The 21548-nt window shown below is 40.8% G+C and overlaps 1 protein-coding gene across 3 annotated transcripts in view; it reads right to left on the bottom strand.

Annotated features, from left to right (window-relative positions):
- Positions 1-247: 247 nt before the first annotated feature.
- Positions 248-21548, bottom strand: part of LOC114243384 (multicopper oxidase 3) — a 135488-nt gene continuing 114187 nt past the window's right edge. For all 3 annotated transcript variants that reach the window (XM_028174857.2, XM_028174856.2, XM_028174855.2), the window contains exons 8-11: positions 12925-13036; positions 11727-11829; positions 4207-4393; positions 248-2351 (exon numbers count right to left, since the gene is read on the bottom strand). In XM_028174857.2, coding sequence (XP_028030658.2) covers positions 1609-2351; positions 4207-4393; positions 11727-11829; positions 12925-13036 — 1145 coding nt within the window. In that variant the 3' untranslated portion in view covers positions 248-1608. The remainder of the gene's footprint in view (positions 2352-4206; positions 4394-11726; positions 11830-12924; positions 13037-21548) is intronic.

Below are 21548 nucleotides of genomic sequence, written 5' to 3'. Positions count from 1 at the left end.
CTCGGACTGGGCCAGAGCCCAGTCGGGGCTATTGAGACGGCAGGACAGGGTTGACGCAGAGCAAATTACATCCATTCCGCCATTTCCAGAACTCTCCACTTACCTGATGTTAAGTGGCTACCGAAATCCATAGATGTAGGTATTGAAGGCGCCAGTCACTAAGTGGAAGCAAGTTTTTAACGTATGGTAAAATTCTAACATAGATCCTTAGACTTACATAAATGTTCAATAGAATAAAACACGGAAATACACTCCGCATTAGCTTTACTGTACTTATCTTTTTGTTTTACAAAATTGTATAATGTTAATTTTAATTTTAACTTATAAATTAACTTAAACTAATAATATCACACATCACTCGCGACATTTCCATAATTAATTTTCAAATTAAATAGTTCACGAAGTCAACGACCGTGCCTCACAACCAAGGACGGGTCCAGCTTTGTCGCCAGGAGGGGGTCACATAGTCAAATTTAGATGCGTTCGTTTCCAAACGTTTGCCATTATGCAAAGTTATTATATTATATTAAATTAATTAAATATTGAAGGTATGTAGTTACATAAAATCTGTATGGTGACAAAATATAGAAATAGAATCATTATATTCAATTAGTGGTCCACCTAAGTCCTGGACCCAGCTCAGGGGGTGGTCATGACCCCCACGACCCTCCCCCTGGATCCGCCATTGCTCACAAATTTACTTCGTATCAAATTTTCACGAACACAATCACAGGTAACAAATTTTAATAACAATATTGACAAACCGTTTTTGAACGCCCAATATTTGAATAGGAATTAAAGAAAAAAACCAAACGAAATAAGTACGCGTCAGAACAAAACGAAATAATCAAAGAAGTGGGCGATAAAAAAAATAATTGATAGGTTTAATTTAACGTTAAATAATTTAATAATAATAAATAATAATTAAGTACAAATTCGGGTTTCATTATTTCTACAAATCTCATTTTAGTACACTTTCAAAATATTATTTCACTAACTTTACCTATTGCTAATTAAAAAATTATCTTTAAACAAAAATTCTCTCATCATAAAATCTGATTGAAAAGTGACAGCTCCTCTTCAAATATATTTGTGCTGGAGAAGTAAAGAAACAAATCTCAATTGAAGTCAATTTTGAACTGTTTGTAACGTCGTATCTTACAAAAAAATCAATAATCAATAATCCTCAATGAAATGTACGTATTGCTAATTAAGTTTCATGTAACAGTATTTTTTGGCTTCTTAAAACTAAGATCCAATCGAGGAATAAAAAGCTATTTGTAATTAAAGGTCCGTTTTATTTGGTATTAGCATCAACAATTCGATATTTTTAATAATTGAACTTCAATTATGTTTATACCATTTCAATAGCTGAAAAAGTTTTTTTGTTAACATATTTTTTTCCAAATTTTAAACTTTAAATGGCTCTTCTGTAAAGTTTAAAAAATGTCGCTCAAACCTTTAGCCTTTCATTCCTCAAAACCATTCTGATAAATTTGGTTTTTAATCAAAATCACGTGACACTGCATTTGTATTACTCCCTAGAAAAACAAAAAACCGCCAGACTAAGCCTTTTCTTAAATATAGAATTACCCAAATAATTTTCAATTATCTATCGTAATTAAATTTCAATAAGAACATACAACAAGTGAGAAGGTATATACATAGACTAATAGATGAAGCCGATGAAACAGTGTTATTGACAACCACAACTGGCCACCAGTGAGATATAGAAATGAACTGATTATCGTTCTTTGGTTTTTCTGTAGCCAGCTCGAGCATATTATCCGGGATGTAGCTACCGCATTTGGGGAACTCTCTAGGGACCGGCGGCATATCCTTATGATCACCTACCTTGAAAACTAAGGCCATGCCAACTTCAACGTGAAACTCTATATGACAATGGAATAACCAATAGCCTGGGTTGTCAGCTTTGAACCTAATAACCGTGTAGCCTCCGTCTGGTACTGTGACGGTATCTTTGATAGGAGCATTCTTTAGATTTCTTTTCAACAGACCGGCTTCGTCAAACGCCTTGACCTCTTCGATAGTTGTATCTGATGCTAGCCTCCTAAGACCAACGACCCTGAAACTGTGGCCATGTAAATGGAACGGGTGATTGGCGTCAAATGTGATACCTTCATCGACTATTACGACTTCGACGACAGAGTTTAGTTTAACTGATAGGACGTGAGAGCACTCGCAGTAGCCTTCTTTACAGGATTCTTCGATGCTGGATGCGTTGCAGAAGTGGTCCGGTGTTGGTCGGGCGACCAGTAGTGGACTTGACGGCATCTTCATGCTGATGTGGTTTAGCTGCGGCGTGTAGAGACGGTTCACTTTTTCGGGAACTAAAACGTGAAATTAAATACGACATGTATTAATTAGTAATTGTTTCATTATCTATAGTAATATTATAAAGCTCAAGAGTTTGTTTGTTTGAACGCGCTAATCTCGGGACTACTGGTCCGATTTAAAAATTATTTCAGTGTTAGATAGCCCATTTATTGAGGAAGGCTGTAGGTATAACATCACGGTAAAACCAATACAAGTGGAGCACCAAAAAAAAAAGAATGTTTCAAAATAGGGATTTAAATAGCTCCTTAACATTCTAAAATTCAAAATATTTTCACTTTCTACGTAAATGAAGTGGGGGGTAAAATTTAGCGTTATGCCAAAGTAACTATTCCACGCGGACGAAGTCGCGAACAAAAGCTAGTCATGTTGATATAGCAAATAATAGTTTAAAAAAACTAACAAAATACGCTTTTATAGAAAATTCAACTAAAAAATAGAAAATAAATTTGAATTAAAAATAGTGCAAGAAAAAATAGTTTTTTTTGGAAAAAAAAAAGCGTTGGGTGCTTTTCAGGATATTATCAAAATAACCCTTCTACTCATATCTGTTCATAACTTATTTATAACTACTGATACCATGAATTTTCTATAAAAGCGTATTTTGTTAGTTTTTTTAAACTATTATTTATTTTTCATTTTTTAGTTGAATTTCAATATATTCAATTTTTTGTTTAAATATTGAATTGTCATCGGTCGGGTTGTGCTATACACCTTGTTCGGTTCCCGGCCAGTCCCTTTTTGAAAGATATTTGGTATTCGAGTAATTTTATTGTTTTTTGGATCTATCCGATACCCAAACTATAATATGTATTTTAAAAAGGAGCATCTATTAATTCTATAAATTCATCTCTTTTTCTGAATTTCGAGATAATCTTCCGTACTTTCGAAATAAAACATTCGGATCGTCAGTACAATATCCATATTCCACAAAGTGTAACAAACTTTAATAAAAGAGCCATAAACTACTTACAAACAAGAACGCATGACTGCTTCGCGATAGAAACAGTATGTCCTGTATGTCGTTTAATTCATACAAACGAAAGTAAATACTTGTTTTAGTAGAGACTAGCCGTACTCGCCAGCTTCGCTGGGCATTTAAAATTAACATTATCATTTATTGTCATTGTTATTAGGGAGTCCAATGCTCATATAGATATTAGCCTATCCAAGAAGTACATGTTATTTCTACATGGATACCAATTTTCAAGTCAATCGGATGCATGGTTCAGTAGTTATAACGGAAGATCCGTAAAAACCACTGTAGACTTACATAATATTACTAGCTGTACCCGTCCGCTTCGCTGGACTTTTAACATTGTTATTTCTCACCCCACAAAGATTCTCATCATTAACGCCCCCGCAACCGTTGTAGGGAGTCCAACACTCATATAAATATTAGCCTATCCATTAAGTACATGTATTTTCTACATGGATACCAAATTTCAAGTCAATCCGTGCATGGTTCAGTAGTTATAACGGAACATCCGTAAAAACCACTGTAGATTTATATATTAGTATATATAAAAGAAAGTCGTGTTAGTTACACTATTTATAACTCAAGAATGGCTGAACTGATTTGGCTGAAAATTTGTGAGGAGGTAGCTTAGAACCAGGAGAAGGACATAGGATACTTTTTATCACATTCCCGTGGAACGTGACATAAAACGTGGTATAACAAAACGCAACTGATACGGAATAACAAAACGCAACTGACAGCTAAACGTAATATATTCTATGGTTAAATAAAGTAGAATTTTGAAGTTGACGTGTTTAAAACAAACTGCGTAGCGGAACAAAGTTCGCCGGGTCCGCTAGTATTAGTATAGATTGGTTTGAAATATATCATACCTTGGTAATATCCGTAATAAGGCGACCTGTGGAAATGAGAGTTGTTTTTGGCGTAGAAATCATAGGCCACGTAGAACTGGTAATCGGCGATCTCCTTAAGACTGTCGTCGTATCCATCTAAAGACTTCATTTCCGCGACACTTATAGTCTCGTCTTCTTCTTCACCTTTGTTCAGCGCGTTCAATTGCTGTAATATATAACTTACATTACGAACACATTTCACATTTTTAATGCTTATCTAAGATGTTCTGGTGGTTACTGGAGCCCATAGACATCTACAGCGTAAATGCGCCACCCACCTTGAGATATAAGTTCTAAGGTCTCAGTATAGTTACAACGGCTGCCCCACCCTTCGAACCGAAACGCATTACTGCTTGATGGCAGAAATAGGCAGGGTGGTGGTACCTACCCGTGCGGACTCACAAGAGATCCTACCACCAGTAATTACGCAAATTAAAATTTTACGGGTTTGATTTTTATTACACGATGTTATTCCTTCACCATGGAAGTCAATCGTGATCATTTGCTAAGTACGTATTTCATTAGAAAAATTGGTACCGGCCTGCGGGATTCGAACACCGTTGTGTCGCTAGATACACACAAATGCACCGGACGTCTTATCCTTTAGGCAACGACGACTTTAAATATGTCTGGAAGGTGGGATTTATCCTTCTATTTTACGAAATACCAGATGAAAATGATACAAGCAAACGCACAGTGGCCCAAATGCGAGATTTCTCACATTATTATTAATCATCATTAATGCTTTTCCAATTTAATCTTCCGTCTAGTCTTGGTGACTAAAATGGCCATACAAAACTGGGATGATAGGAATGTAAAATGGGATGAGGATGCATTAAAATAATGACTAATTTATTATTGAAGATGAATGATTAATTCGCAAAATAAACAGTATACCAAAGTATAGATCGCTAACACAATAACTAAATATTCATCACTGTTGACTACTCAAAATGTCGGTAATTAATCGAATAAGCACGAGATAGGATGGTGTACAGTTTTGAATACATCCATGAAGCTGCGTGGCTGTCATTAGTGAAGCTTTGTTAGGTGCGTATTTCATTAGAAAAATTGGCACCTGTATGCAGGATTGAGACATAGGTAGAACACTAGATAGTGTTCGTTTCTTACAGAATTTTAGGGGGTTTGTGTAAGGAGAATAATACATAGGCTTCGATAACCACATAACTATGTCAACTAAGTATGTACAAAGAAAAAATACAAATGGCACTCGGGGAATGCCGCGGTAAAGCTATTGCATAGCATTTTTTATCAACTTATGCAATAATAATTAGGTAATAATAATTTTATATTAAAATAATAATAAAATAAAACCACGCTATATTTATAAACATTAACAAAAGCAAAACATTAACTGTCCCCTTCACACTAATAAGCTAAACCACGCGAGAAAGAGATGGGCAGACTTTTCATAATACGCATGCAGTGCGACGTCACGCCGCGCGCTTATTCACAAACACTACACAAGCGCAACGCGTGAATGTATTGAACGCGAGCAACATGGTAGGCGGAGTGGGGAGTGTTAGGTTTTATTTTTGTTATGGAATTTCTTGGTTCAGTCGCCGCGCTCAAAGCCCGCGATAAAAGCTATGCAATAGCTTAAAAACGAAAGATCAAAAAGGCCTCTTTTCCAAAATAACAACACACAAAAATCGATCACATCACACCCTTTAAAAGTCTACATTCTGACAAATCAAATATTTGAAAAGCTCCGAAGAAGCCTTCGTCTGAGTTTATAGATGGATGAATCCGTAATCTACAATGTAAGTGTTATCTTGACTTAGACTCGCGCTCAATCGAATGGGACTTAATGAATTGAAATCGTCCTTTCAAATATGCGCTGACACGTTTTCAGATCACTAACCTCTGATGGATTAACATCCTTAAAAATCCATGTGTGATTTTCATATCGACTTCGACATTAAACTCCCCATTGGTTCATGATTATTGAAGGATCAAATGTGTTATTATGAAGTTAGCTAACTGACAAGCTTTAACATAAGAGTAAAAGCTTTACCGATAAATCGATCGATACTGCCAGAACGCTACGAAAAAACCGTGGGCATGATTTCATTTCAGAGCCTGATGGTTCGTGACAAAATGGAAAATCACACTCACCAGTGGGCGTACACTCATAATTGTATAGGAAACACGAATTTCCCAATTAACAATAATTGAATGAAATTGCCCACGCAAACAGCGTACCAAGATATTATTAAAAATTGAAATGTCTGTATTGTAATTTTTTGCTGAATTTAATTAACTTATCTATGTTTATCATGGTCGTCACTATCGATCTATTTGCCAATTTTATTACGGCCGTCTTTTATTTTATTCTGAAATCTACGACTAATGTCCTTTTTTCGTTAGATTAACTCAGACAAGTTCATGACCTGGGTCAAGTCTGAGCTGCCAAGGTAGTTATGCAATTTAATATAAATGAATACATTTTTTTTTATTGCTTAGTTCGGTGGACGAGCTCACAGCCCACCTGGTGTAAAGTGGTTACTGGAGCCCACGGACATCGCAAATGCGCCACCCAGCTTGAGATATAAGTTCTAAGATCTCATTATAGTTACAGTTACAACGGCTGTCCCACCCTTCAAACCGAAACGCATTACTGCTTCACGGCAGAAATAGGCAGGGGTGGTGGTACCCACCCGCGCGGACTCACAGAGGTCCTACCACCACATATGAACTCCTTAAAAATAAAATCGGGATAGTGGTGCAAACCAATACAATCTGCTTAATTTATTTTGTTCTCTAACTAGTATTAAGCGATTAGCGGATCCAATAGACATCCCTAAGCTATGAAATGTCTATTAAATAACAACTATTCCATTCGCTTATATGGGCGGTCGAACACAAAGCTGACTCAGCTTTAAGTGATTACCGGAGGCCAGTGACATTAACTTGTTTTTCCCCTATCTATGCTGCTAAGCTTGAGAGGTTAGTCAGCTTCGCCGAGCGAGTAGCCAAGCTCACGGGGCTCCAACCTGACAAGATTGCTAACACTAACCCTAGAAACAGCAGTGCTTATCAAAATCTACCACCGGATCGGAAACGCGACCCACTGAGAAAATCCGGCGAGAAACTCAGTTGGCTTGACATTAACCACATAACTACCGTCTTATATATCGTCAAAATGAGTTCTAGGTCTCAGTTATATATTATAATACAATGTCAGCCAGACCTTCGCAGGCCTCATAATACCATATACAAAAATGAATTTTCAATATGGAAATAATAATAAAACAAAACATCTCTTAATAGTATTACTGGCTACGACCTCACTAATGCCTAGTTCGCATTATCTGAGCTCGCAAAATCAAATGGTCGGCGGAACCATGAAATTATCCCCGTGTACCTTGGCTTCCTGCCAGTTGCTATCAGCAGGGCCTTGCATTGCACACTAAGATCGAGTTAATGCGGTGTCGAAATGCTTATGCTCTTGTTATTTTTCGTTAGGGCTACCAAATACCTCTACGATTAGTATTTCCTTTGATTATCGCAGACATAATTAAAAGTAATTTTACGGTTTAATCTCGCATTTTGTACTGTCATAATCTATACTAATATATAAATCTACAGTGGTTTTTACGGATATTCCGTTATAACTACTGAACCGTGCATCCGATTGACTTGAAACTTGGTATCCATGTAGAAAATACATGTAGGTACTTAATGGATAGACTAATATTTATATGAGTGTTGGACTCCCTAATAATAATGACAATAAATAATAATGTGATTTTTAAATAAATGCCCAGCAAAACGGGCGAGTACGCCTAGTATTTATATATTTATAGAACAACAGATGGTTGTTAGCACAGTATTTAAAAGTCGACGAATAAAACCTTAGTCGTTCGTCGTCACGAAAAATGTAGAATATTCGAAATGACGCTAATAAATAAACCGTAAAAGTACTACAGTTTTGATTACAACTATGATTTTTAGAATTTCCTTCTGTTTTCAGAAAGTGATTGATGAATAACGCCTTAATAATCCATCATCGCTAAAACTATAGAGCGCTCAAAACATTAGAAACAATAAACCATTAAAATGACATTAATTTTATACATATTGATTTTTGATACAAAGTATGCACCCTGTCATGAAATACGTATTATTTTTCTAAGAAAAACGTGTTATGAGTCGAATATTATCAAAGCCGGCAATGTGACTTTTGGACAATTATTGGTAAATCAGAAAAACGAATTATTGACTTTGTATTCCATTGGCAGTCACAAAACTCTTCTGAACGACATCTTAGATAAATAACAGGTTAAGTATTAACCTTTGTTTAATGTAGGTTTTGAACCGTATTCTTTAAAGGAGACGATTATATTCGAATCAATCTGTATTGATATATCAATAACATTTTTTTGTCCAAATGCACAGATGCCACAGATGCCACCTTTGATAATAGACGACTCTTATATCCGTTTACGTGGAAAATAATAATGGAATCGCGTCTACTCGTTACTAGGGAGAGAAGAGCGATCAATGTCGAAGCAATGAAACTCCCTCAGGTGGAATGAATTAAGTAGATGAGTCAAAGTGCTCATGACAATACAATTTCGCGAGAATCGTTTCGCCTATTAAGAACACGTAATGTTGCTGCAGTTGATATGAATTACAATCAGCCGGCTGTAACCAGTTAATAAAAACAGTCAACCCTACATAATATTTACCCATTACAACTTAACTTAAAAAATCTCTCAATGCTTAAGAGCAGTGATTTTATCGGCATATTATATATAAAGGAATACTTTCATATCCTTTCTATTTGAAATAGATAAGAGAGTAACCATTATATACTTTACCACCATTACTGTTGAAGAGAACGAAAGACAGCTAACGTGTACTTTTTTATATATAAATAGTCTCATGACGAGTTTCTTGGGAAGATTAGTTGCAGTGGTTTCCCATTGCCTATTGCACCGGTCCTTTTTGAGATTATTAGATCTCTAGGCTGCTGAAGCCTCTTCTGATTGGTTGCCCAGCCAGTTGTTAGTGGTTATACCACCACAGTTGGGTCACCAGGTCCTCATTTATCTAGCAGGGGACACCACGGGCAGGTGGGGTTGACATTTGGGATCGACTAAAGGATATTGTCATGGATATGTATTTATTACTTAAAAGTAGTTCTAAAAAAGTATAGTTTAATAACTTAAAAATAGGCTCCATGCCCGGGCAGTGAGTGGCCTAGGGAAAAAAGTGTACGACGACCCCTTTTATTAAAAACAGGAGTCCTAAAAATATTTTTTATCCTTGAGAACCTGGTCAGGATATAAGGTCAAACCACAAAAATTATGATATTATATTATCATCAGTCTATAATACGTGTGCAAATTTTCAAGTGAATCGAACGTCTTGATGGTAAAAATTAGGTTGATAGATTCTATCACACAGAAATATACAAACGATCTAGCTAAGAAAAGCATTTAGAAAAAAATGATAGTGAATAAATTAATTTACATGAAGACGATCCACTTCACCTTGTCAAGAAACACACGTATATCGCATACTGGCGATAAAATAAAGGAGAATAGGAATACATGGCGCAAATTTTGTGGCCCCACAAAAATTTCGTGCACTAATAAAAATGATACACGACATACTTGATTTGACAATTTTATACCAAACTAGTAGTCGTCGTGGCCTAAAGGATAGGACGTCCGGTGCATTCGTGTGTAGCGATGCACCGGTGTTCGAATCCTGCAGGCGGGTACCAATTTTTCTAATGAAATACGTACTCAACCAATGTTCACGATTGACTTCCACGGTGAAGGAATAGCATCGTGTAATAAAAATCAAACCCGCAAAATTATAATTTACGTAATCACTGGTGGTAGGACCTCTGGGGAGTCCGCACGGGTAGGTACCACCACCCCGCTTATTTCCGCCGTGAAGCAGTAATGCGTTTCGGTTCGAAGGGTGGGGTAGCCGTTGTAACTATACTGAGACCTTAGAACTTATATCTCGAGGTGGGTGGCGCATTTACGTTCTAGATGTCTATGGGCTCCAGTAACCGCTTAGCACCAGGTGGGCTGTGAGCTCGTCCACCCATCTAAGCAATAAAAAAAAACTTTAATTTTTTTTTTAAGTATTGTCTTTGCAGTAAAGAAACTGTAAATGTCTAAATACGGATAAATTGAGATCGACCAGCTAGTTGTACTGTCTAGTTGAGTCTTTGACCTCATGTCTCAAAACAGCATTCACGTTGTGATTTCTGAGGGTCCGTTAACCAATCAGCATCAGGTGACGTTGTTTCTCTATCAATAGCCAAAAAAAACGGACAAATTTATTTTATCTTTTCTATTGTTATCTTTTACCATACTATCAATAGTAAATTCATTTTTAAAGTGCTTCGTCGGTTGGTTGTCGTGAGTTTACGACCGATTCGGGTATTGGGGACTAGCTTTCACGGAAATTCTCTAGCCTTGGCCTATGATAGCTCCTAATTTTCATTAAGATCTCTACAATCATTTAATCTATGTTTGTGTGGTATATGCGCCTTTCAAACATGCCCAATCTAAACACAATTGAGGACTCGAACGATCCTCGAAATCAGCATCTTATTTGCAAATCAGTTTTGTTATCTTAACGATCTTCAAGGTTGTCATAATATCCGTTAGCATAATCGGCTCTTATGAGATACATGATTCTCGAATCTCCATCTAAGTAGATCGTACGTGGCAAAGATTATGGCTCGAAACAAACAATAGACAAATGCAGAGAAGAATGCTCATCAGAGCTCACGCAATCGCATGTGCCGGTATGACCGATGGTATGACACGGACATTTGACAAGGTATGAAGGTGGATTTTATACATATCAAGAAGTGGTATATTTTTTTTTATTGTCCTTGTAGGCAGACGAGCATACGGCCCACCTGATGGTGAGTGGTTACCGTCGTCCACGGTCTTCAGTAATGCCAGGGGCGGAGCCAAGCCGCTGCCTACCGTTAAGTGCTCTCCACAAGCCTCGTTTGAAGAAGGATATGTCATAGCACTCGGGAAACACCGTGGAGGAGAGCTCATTCCAAAGCCGGATGGTACATGGCAAAAAAGATTTCTGGAAACGCACTGTGGATGAACGCAGTGGCTCCAGGTAGTATGGATGAACTCTAGTCCGGCGGCGGGCGGTGCGATGGTAAAAACAAGATAACGATATCAATAGATGGTATTTAATTAAATGGATACAAGGTTTTTATTTATTGCTTAGATGGGTGGACGAGCTCACAATCCACCTGGTGTTAGGTGGTTACTGGAGCCCATAGACATCTACGACGTTAATGCGCCACCCACCTTGAGATATAAGAAGGTCTCAGTATAGTTACGACGGCTGCCCCGCCCTTCAAACCGAAACGCATTACTGCTTCACGGCAGAAATAGGCAGGGCGGTGGTATCTACCCGTGCGAACTCACAAGAGGTCCTACCACCAGTAAAAGTAAAGGGTCAATGGAACTCACCAATCCTTCATTATGCAGCTCCTCCCATGTTGGATCGCCAGCCGGTTCGACTTCCATGGCTCCTTCGTAATGCAAAACTCCGACTTGTTTAGCTTTAGTGAATCTAGAAATAAATTCGTCCCCATTGTACTTTCTTGGATTTTCATAAGTCATAGATTATTTTTATTTAGTACTAGCTGACCCGGCAGACTTCGTAGTGCCTCAATCGATAAATAAAAGACTTAAATTTTTGTATAAAATAAACTTAAAACAAACAAAAGGAATGCCTCCGACGGGGGACGACACATCAAAGGAAAAACAAATTGTTATTTTTATTTAATTCCGAGCATTTTTATATTTATCTATTTCATATTATCTCGAGTTTTAGCGAGACTAACGAACAGCAATTCATTTTTATATATATAGATATAGATTTCCGACCTTTCCAAAGCTTTACTTGGTCGGAAACTTGTGCTTTGTGTTTAAAAAAAATGCATTTGTATATTTTATTTATACCAAATACTAACCACTAACTAATAAATACTAACAGCATTTATTAAAGTAAATACAATTGGTTGATATTTCATGCGTTGATTCCAGTATTAAATCGTCGTGGCCTAAAGGATAATACGTCCGGTGCATTCATTTTGAGCGATGCACCGGTGTTCAAATCTCAGGCGGGTACCAATTTTCCTAATGAAATACGTACTCAACAAATGTTCACGATTGACTTCCACGGGAAGGAATAATATTGTGTAATAAAAAACCTGCAAAATTATAATTTGCGTAATTTCTGGTGGTAGAACATCTTGTGAGCCCGCACGAGTAGGTACCACCACCCTGCCTATTTCTGCCGCGAAGCAGTAATGCGTTTCGGTTTGAAGGGTGGGGCAGCCGTTGTAACTATACTGATACCTTAGAACTTATATTTCAAAGTGGGTGGCGCATTTACGTTGTAGATTTCTATGGTCTCCAGTGACCACTTAACACCAGGTGGGCTGTGAGCTCGTCCACCCATCTAAGCAATAAAAAAAATTTATTACTTGTACTAGATAAACAGTATTTTACGATATTAGCGCTATAGTTGTGTGCTCTTAAAATCATTCAATCGACTAAACCAAGACAAAATGTATTTAGAATAAAAAATACAGGGAGCAGCTCTATCACTAAAACTATTGAGACAAAAAAAACTAGCATCCGAATTTTATATGAAACTTACACTTCATCGCAGTCCATAAGACCGCGGAATCTGATCCAGTAGTTGTCGATTTCGTTATTAGCATCCAGAATGAAGTCATATCGCTCTCCGGCGTAAGTCACGAGCGATGTAGCTGCAACAAATTAACATATATTATAATTTTATGTAACTTATCCTATCATCTTAGCTTCGCTCGCTTTTTTTATTGCATACTAGCTGACCCCGCAGACTTCGTAGTGCCTCAATCAATAATTAAAGGACCTAAACTGTTGTATAAAATGAACAAAAGGAATCCGTCCGACGGGGGGGACATCAAAGGAAAACAAAATTATTTGTTTTTATAATATATAATTGCGAGCATTTTCATATTTATTTACCGTTTAAACCTCTGGACTTTCACGAATAATTCAAGACCAAAATTAGCCAAATCAGTCCTGCCGCTCTCGAGTTTTAGCGAGAATAACGAACAGCAATACATTTTTATATATATAGATAGATTTTGTTGGACGAGCTTACGGCCCACTTGGTGGTTACCAGAGCCCATAGTCATCTACAACGTCAATGCTGCCACCTAACTTGAGATATGAGTTCTAAGGTCCCAGTATAGTTACAACGGCTGCCTCACCCTTCAAACCGAAACGCATTACTGCTTCACGCCGGAAATAGGCCGGGTGGCGTATAGACACTCTATCTCTCTCTTTATTCTCAATAAATTAACAATCAATACATCAATCCAATTTACCTGTATATTCATATTGGAATCGACTTCAGTTTTGCGTCTCAGGGTAGGTAGTTTTATTTTATTATGTACTGCTTACCATCGATTATCACTTAATACCACATGAATCTAAGCTCAGCTATCTACGCTAATAATGTAGTGAATCAGCTTATGCTTATCCTGTCCGCTTTGTAGTTTTTCACGTCTCAAATACTACTCTACAGTTTTCATAGGTCACTTAACAATTATTTTTTAGTTACATTGCGATGTAATTAGTAGTACTAGTAACCCCGTCAAAAAATTTCATTGGTGCTACCGACATCATTAGTAAGTAAATACACAAATTCCAATTATCATTGGAGTGTCGAGGTATTCGTTATGTGATTTTTAGTCATTTCATTTAAACACAGGCAGCGGCTTGGCTCTACTCCTGGCATTGCTGAAGTCCATGGGCGACAGTAACCACTCACCATCAGGTGCGCCGTATGCTCGTCTGCCTACAGGCGCAACAAAAAAAAAAAAAAACACTCCCTCACAAAAGCAAGAGATTTCCAAAAACACGTAAACATCTTATAAATTTCTTACTAGTCAACATTAGTGGCTGTCTTTCAAATATACGGGTTCCCTCTAGAGAACTGACCTAGAATGCTTAAAAGAAATTATCTTAGAGAGAAAACATAAAACAAAATAAACTAGAGCAAAATGAAATTCGTTGTCTGTTCGTTGTCAGGGATAAGAAATTACGCAGAAAAAAAATTTGCGTAGTTCCGTGAGACTTCTCAAGGCGATTGAATTAATTCTGTAATCGTATTGCTTAGAGCAGACGTTAAGGGTTTCTTTTTTTTTTTTTTTTAAACCAAGGACAATAGAGATCGCCGTTGTCTAAAGGGTAAAACATCCAGTGCGTTCGTATCAAATGATGTGAGCGGTTTCAAGCCCCCTGATTCTAGAACAAACTAGCGACCCGCCCTCGCTTCGCTTCGGAAACATCAATTTTTATTATTGATAGCCGAGTCCCGCGATGCTACCCGCGGTTATTGTCGTACGGCGGGTGACGCCGCGGGGCGAAGCTAGTCTAAAAAAAAGTAGCTACTCCTTACATCATCAGCTACCTATCAGTGAATGTCTCCTCAAAATCAGTCCAGCCCTTTCCAGGGATTAGCCGGAACAAACAGACAGACAGACAAAAATTAAAAAAAATGTTATATTGCCGTATGTACTGTATATATATATATCTATTCATATGCATGTAGTAAACAGCGATTATAATTTCAATATTACAAACAGATACTCCAGTGTTATTTATATGTATAGATTACACGATGAAGGAATATCCTTTTCGGAAAAAAACCAGCAAAAAAATTCTAAATTAGCGCGATGACTTATTGTAGAGCGTATTGTACGCTTGCAGAAGTAATAACCGCATACCTATTTATGCCACGAAGTGACCATGGCTTCTGATTCAAAGAGCCATGATACATCAAATCTAGACTTTATCACTTTAGATTCGAAGATGGTTGTCCACGTAGTGATTATTCTATGAACTACAATAACCACTCAGACTCAATTTACTAAGCACTGGAAAAAAATTTAGATTCAAGGTGTTCTTATATCGTAATAGATATGCGAAGGAGTTCACAGCCCAACTGTTGCTAGGTGGTTAGAGAAGCTCATAGACATCGTAATTTGAATAGGGCTACCCACCTCAAGACGTGACGTCTAAATCTCAACCGTACAGTCTAAGAGCTGGCCCACCCTTCAAACCGAAAGTCATTACCGCTTCGTTAATCCTATACCAATAACTGCCAGCTATGATATACGGACAAATGAACCAGTCTACCATAGCAAAGGTCTTTCGTTTAGGCACCTTTTTTTTTTTGCTTAGTTGGAGGGACGAGCTCACAGCCCACCTGGTGTTAAGTGGTTACTTGAGCCCATAGACATCCACAACGTAAATGCGCCACCCACCTTGAGATATAAGTTCTAAGATATCAAGTAAGTTACAGCACCTATACAATCTTATCACAGCCATTATCATTTCGCCTTGCTAAATGTCATTAGCCTTTGAGACTCTAAAACGAATATGTGGAATTTAGAATTTAATCCGTCTGATCCGGCTAAGAGCTTTATAGCGGTAATAAGAATTATCAGTGATTATGCTGACGTCATAATATACCATTTCAGCAGCGTTCAGCAAATGTTAGCAGACGTCTGCCCAGTAACGGATTCGGTGCCTCTTTGATCCTTACTGCGCATTTGAATATGCAAATTTCGGACGGGACGTGAGCGGCTAATAGCAGGGACGTATTTAGATATAATTTAGGGGGTTAACATTTTCTTCGTTAAAATTATCTTTGTGAATGGAATATACTGACAGAAGAGGTTCTGAGCAAGAGGTTCGAAACTAAAGAAAAGTCTTTCGATCAAAGATCTTCTCTTTTCCTTTCTTTGCCATTACCCCCCCCCCCCCCGTGCTGGGGTGTAGGGCTCGAAATAAATTCTTCCATTTACATCGATCTTGGGTACTCTCAATCATAAATTAAAGATATGTTAGCATTATTATGTGAATGGGTTTAATGGGAATCGTGTGAGTGAATCGGACATTTAGAATCATAGCAGTGTTCAAGGGGCAGGTAAATATGTTCAACGTAATCAATCTTCGAAATAAGACCAAAATACTTTTTTTAATTTTTTTTATTGCTTAGATGGGTGGACGAGCTCACAGCCCACCTGACGTTAGGTGGTTACTGGAGCCTATAGACACCTACGACGTAAATGCGCCACCCACCTTGAGATATGAGTTCTAAGGTCTCAAGTATAGGTATAGTTACAACGGCTGCCCCACCTTTCAAACCGAAACGCAGGGTGGCATGGGAAAAAAATAGGCATTGGCAGAAATAGGCAGGGTGGTGGTATCTATCCGTGCGGAATCACAAGAGGTCCTACCACTAGTAAAAGTTGTGTAAGAGTAAATTCTTTTCTTCAACCTATTCGCCATTATTTTGTGTGAGAACTGTGTGTCTTTAATTCAGTGCACCATCTCTTTCTTTAGGCTTTTCATTTCTAATTGGGTCAGTTCCAGGTAATTTTTTTGTGAATGTTTGAACAACGAGTAAGGGAAAATTTACTACACGTGAACGTGATTAATGTTGTGGTGTTGAACTCTAGTAACTATCTGGACGCAAATCATGACGACGCCTGAGATCCTTTTGCCTATATGCCTAACTACACGGATACACATTGTTTTCAATAGGGGGGTTTATAACTTAAATTCGTTCAAATTCCAAATGCGGCCCTGCCTGCATCCCGCAGAACTAAACATGTAGGTTTCCGAGTAGTGCAGAAATTCAATGTTGATTTTATTTCTCATATTAGTTCAGGATCCCTGAAAACTCCAATTATTTTAACGAGCATTGTTTGATGGAATTTCATTTAGCTAAAACAGTTTTTAATTTGGAAACTAACACTTTTCTGTTCCTCGTGTTTTTGTTATATTAAATTAAGATGCGTGGTCATTTTCGGGTTCAATACGATGTCCTGGCATTCTTTGTTAAAACCTTGATATAGCTTTCGTTTATCATCACTGCGCTGGTCCTAAAATTGTAGGAAATAATGTACTAGATACATCGGAAATCACAAGATTCACCGGAAGTCTTTAGTAGGGTCTGTCGCCTAGGCCTCTAGGACCTCTTGTGAGTCCGCGCGGGTAGGTACCACCACCCTGCCTATTTCTGCGGTGAAGCAGTAATACTTTTCAGTTCGGTTAAAAGGTTTCGTTAAAAAAAAAGTCCTGCCTACCCGCGCGGACTCACAAGACATCCCACCACCAGTAATTACCCTAATTATAATTTTGGCGGGTTTGATTTTATTACACGATGCTATTCCTTCACCTTGTAAGTAATTTATGAACATATGTTATGTACGTATTTCAACAAAACAAAAAAAATATCTGCCAGCGAGATTCGAACATTGAAATATTCGTACTAGATACGAACGCAGTGAGCGTCTAATCCTTTAGGCCAAGACGACTTCATAGAGGTCGCGCCACGGCGGAAAATTTTGCCACCTAAGAATTGTCTATTAGAAAAATAGTACTTTTTTTTTGCTTAGATGGGTGGACGAGCTCACAGCCCACTTGGTGTTAAATGGTTACTGGAGCCCATAGACAACTACAACGTAAATGCGCCACCACCTTGAGATATGAGTTCTAAGGTCTTAGTATAGTTACAACGGCTGCCCTACCCTTCAAACCGAAACGCATTACTGCTTCACGGCAGAAATAGGCAGGGTGGTGGTACCTACCCACGCGAACTTACAAGAGGTCCTACCACCAGTAAACTAGCATTACAAATTTCTAAAATATAATCCCATTAAGGTGATTAGCAAAATAATCTGCAACGCGGTAGCCTGTGTTCATTATTTTAAAATGTTTAAGCACGAAAACCGTCCTGAACTTTTGGGTTAATCCTCAACTTTCTCTAAATACTATTTATTGCGGACTAAAATCTAGTTAATGTCACATTTTGGACACTCAATAGAAGTTAAATCGTCTACGTTCTTGTTTGGTCTAAATTTAATTACATAATGTGCTTAGAGTTATATTCGGAACGCTATGTGCTAATTTGGCTGTGACACAGTTAAATTAGAGATATTAAAGATACCCGGTTATTGTGGCGAACTTTGGGGGAGGCCTATCCGACAGTGGGGATTCAGTAGGGGGGGGGTTGTTAAAAAAAACGGCCCATTTGACGGCATATTGAAACCATAAAGATCCCCATTTCAGTTCCGATTGCATCACCTTTCAGTCCGGACGTGTTTTTGCGAAAAACTGTCGCTGCCGTCGCGATCTTGTGTCTCGAGTTTCGCTGCATTGTCGTTGTCGCATCGATCGCGGCATTGTTGCGAATTCTTGACGCACTATCGCTGGCGTCGCGACCTTGTGTCGTAAAAGCAAATCGAACTTGTTGATTGTGCATTCGTAACGACTTCACATTATCATCCACTCATATCATTTATTAAATTTATTTATTTATTCGACGAGTAAAACAGTCTCTTTCGAGACTAACCCCCCGCTGAGATCACCGCTTGTTGTGGCATACTCACAACCCAGTGGGGCCCCACCTTCCCAAACTTCCACCCCAATCCTAGCCGACTGCTGTTTTCACGGCAAAGGCACTCCCCCCCTTGTAGCTGGCACAGCGCAGGGGGTGAACTCCTACTCAGGGGACTCGCCTTTCGGCGAGTGTGCCTTAAGTCCCGGGGACGCCCCCCCGGGCAAAAAACCGAAAAAAAAATGGAAGAAGAGCTTTTAGGGTTTCTCGGGTTACTTGCCGAGAAGTACCCGGTGTTATCCAACCTCACGGCCGAATTCGCGGCCTACAGGGCCGCCCGCGCGAGTCCCGCCCCGCCCGCGTCCCTCGCCGCGTCGTTTCGAGCCGCGCAGTCATGCCCCGCCCCCAAATCCAATTTGAGCGCACGTACGCACGTAGCGACTCAGGAAGCGCCTAGCGCCAACGAAGCGCCTAACGCACCCGCGACGTCATTCACGCCAATCTCATCCGTCGCGTCGTCCGTAATCATCAACTCAGGTTCAGACTCCGATAGAGTTCCGATCGCAACACGGTTGAGCCCGGACGCGTTTTCCCGAGAAATTGTCGCTGCTGTCGCGATCGTGTGTTTGGATTGCACGACATTGTCGTTGACGTTGTTTTGCATTCCGGACGCTCTGTCGCTGGCATCGCGACCTTGAATCGGTAAAGCGTACTTCGTGCTCGTTAGTTTTGCATTCGAAACGACAACTCATTATCATTCATTCATTCCATTTATTATATTTAATTATCTTATTCGGCGTGCAAAACAGTCTTTTTAAAGACTAAAACCCCGCTGCGATCACCGCTTGTTGTGGCACTCACAACCCAGTGGGGTCCCCACCTGCCCAACTCTCCACCCCAATCCCAGCTGACTGCCGTTCTCACGGCATAGGCACTCCCCCCCTTGTAGCTGGTAAAGCGCAGGGGGTGAACTCCTACTCAGGGGACTCGCCTTTCGGCGAGTGTGCCTTAAGGTTTGCCCGGGGACGCCCCCCCGGGCAAACCAAGATGTGCGACGATGACGACCCCGCGATGTTCGCGAAGTTTGTCCGGGAGTTCTGCCCGGACATAATATCGAAGTTCCGGGCCTATAAGGCCAACCAGAAAGCGTCCCACGTACCGGTCGCCACCGCCGCGATTATCCCCGACTCGCCGATGTCGCCCCCCACCCCCGCGCCCGCGTCGATCGCGTCTTCCGAAGCCGGCTCCGGCTCCGACTCCGAGTCGGAAATGGAGTACGAGTCCGCCGCGAGTCCTCAACCGGGAACCTCGGAAGGGTTCACCACCGTCGCGCGCGGTAAAAAACGCGCCCGCGCTGTGGATCCGCCCACGGCGCCCAAACAACCAAAGGCCGCGAACGCCTCGCGGCCTAAAACCGTCATAACCCCGGACTCCCCTCGCCGCGCAACCCCGTCGCCGCGCCCCGGGCCCGCGCCCGTCCGAAAAGTTCCCGCGCCGCCGCCGGTCATCCTGCGGGAAAAATCTTCTCGGGATCGCGTATCCCTGGCCCTTAAGGCCAACAAGATAAATGTAGTCCATGCGAGGAATATTCCGCATGGAATACAAATCAAAGTAGAGTCATCCGACGACCATAGGTCTTTGACAGCATACCTCCGCAAGGAACGCATAGGTTATCACACCTATGCGCTCCAGGAGGAGCGCGAACTCCGCGTCGTAGTACGCGGAGTCCCAAAAGAGCTCGACGTCGAGCAAATCAAAAATGACCTGGTAGGTCAGTCCTACCCCGTCATAAGTGTGCATCGGATGCACAGCGGGCGCGACAAATTCGCGTACGACATGGTGCTCGTAGCACTCGAACCCACACCGGAGGGCAAGAAAATTGCCTCATGTCTCCGCACCGTGTGCGGCCTATCGGGGGTCACCGTAGAGGCCCCCTACAAACGCGGCACTCCCGGGCAGTGCCACCGTTGCCAGCTCTATGGCCACTCCGCGCGTAACTGCAACGCGCGACCGCGTTGCGTGAAGTGTTTAGACGATCACGCGACCACCGATTGCTCGCGTGTAAAGGAGACAGCGACGGAGCCGCCGAGCTGTGTACTCTGCCGCAAGCAGGGACACACGGCCAACTACCGTGGATGCCCCAAGGCTCCACGGAAGCGCCTGGTAAACGCGCCCCCTAAAACCGCTGGCCCAAAGACTTCGGCGCCCCGCGCGCCGAAACCGGCTTTCGTACCGGCTCCGGTGCCCACCGTCTCCGCGTGGGCTAAACCGTTGCCGTTCACGAAGGCAGGAACGACACCGGCACCCCAACCGCGGTACGCGCCGCAACCTCTACTCGCGCCGCGCCCCGCCCCCGCGCCCGCGCCCGGTCCCGCGCCTCGCCCCGGCCCCGCGCACTCAAATGACTTTACAATTATTCGCGACTACATCGCCGCGATAAATATTGACCGCATGCGTGCATTCGCCGACGCCATGCGCAGAGCGGTCACGGCCGAAGACCGCCTAAACGCGACGTTCGAATACATCGACGTCATCGAGTCCGTCCAGCGCACGCTGGTTTGATTACCGGTAATCAATGGCGTGCAACGCGAGATTAAAACCCCATTCTTTAAAGTTAGCATTCTACAATGCTAACGGACTCGCGCGTCAGCGCGACCAGGTTTATGAGTTTCTACGTGACAATCTCATCGACATCCTTCTGGTGCAGGAGACCTTCCTAAAGCCCTCGCGTCGCGACCCCAAAGTCGCGAATTACGTCATGGTTAGGAATGACAGACTCTCCACCCGCAAGGGCGGGACTGTCATTTACTATAGGAGGGCCCTGCACTGCGTCCCTCTCGATACTCCCTCGCTCTTACATATCGAGGCGTCAGTGT

Source organism: Bombyx mandarina, chromosome 28, assembly GCF_030267445.1.
Source record: "Bombyx mandarina strain Sakado chromosome 28, ASM3026744v2".
Taxonomy (NCBI): Eukaryota; Metazoa; Arthropoda; class Insecta; order Lepidoptera; family Bombycidae; genus Bombyx; species Bombyx mandarina.
Note: the sequence above shows the minus strand (reverse complement) of the source record. Positions and strands in the feature narration are given on the sequence as shown.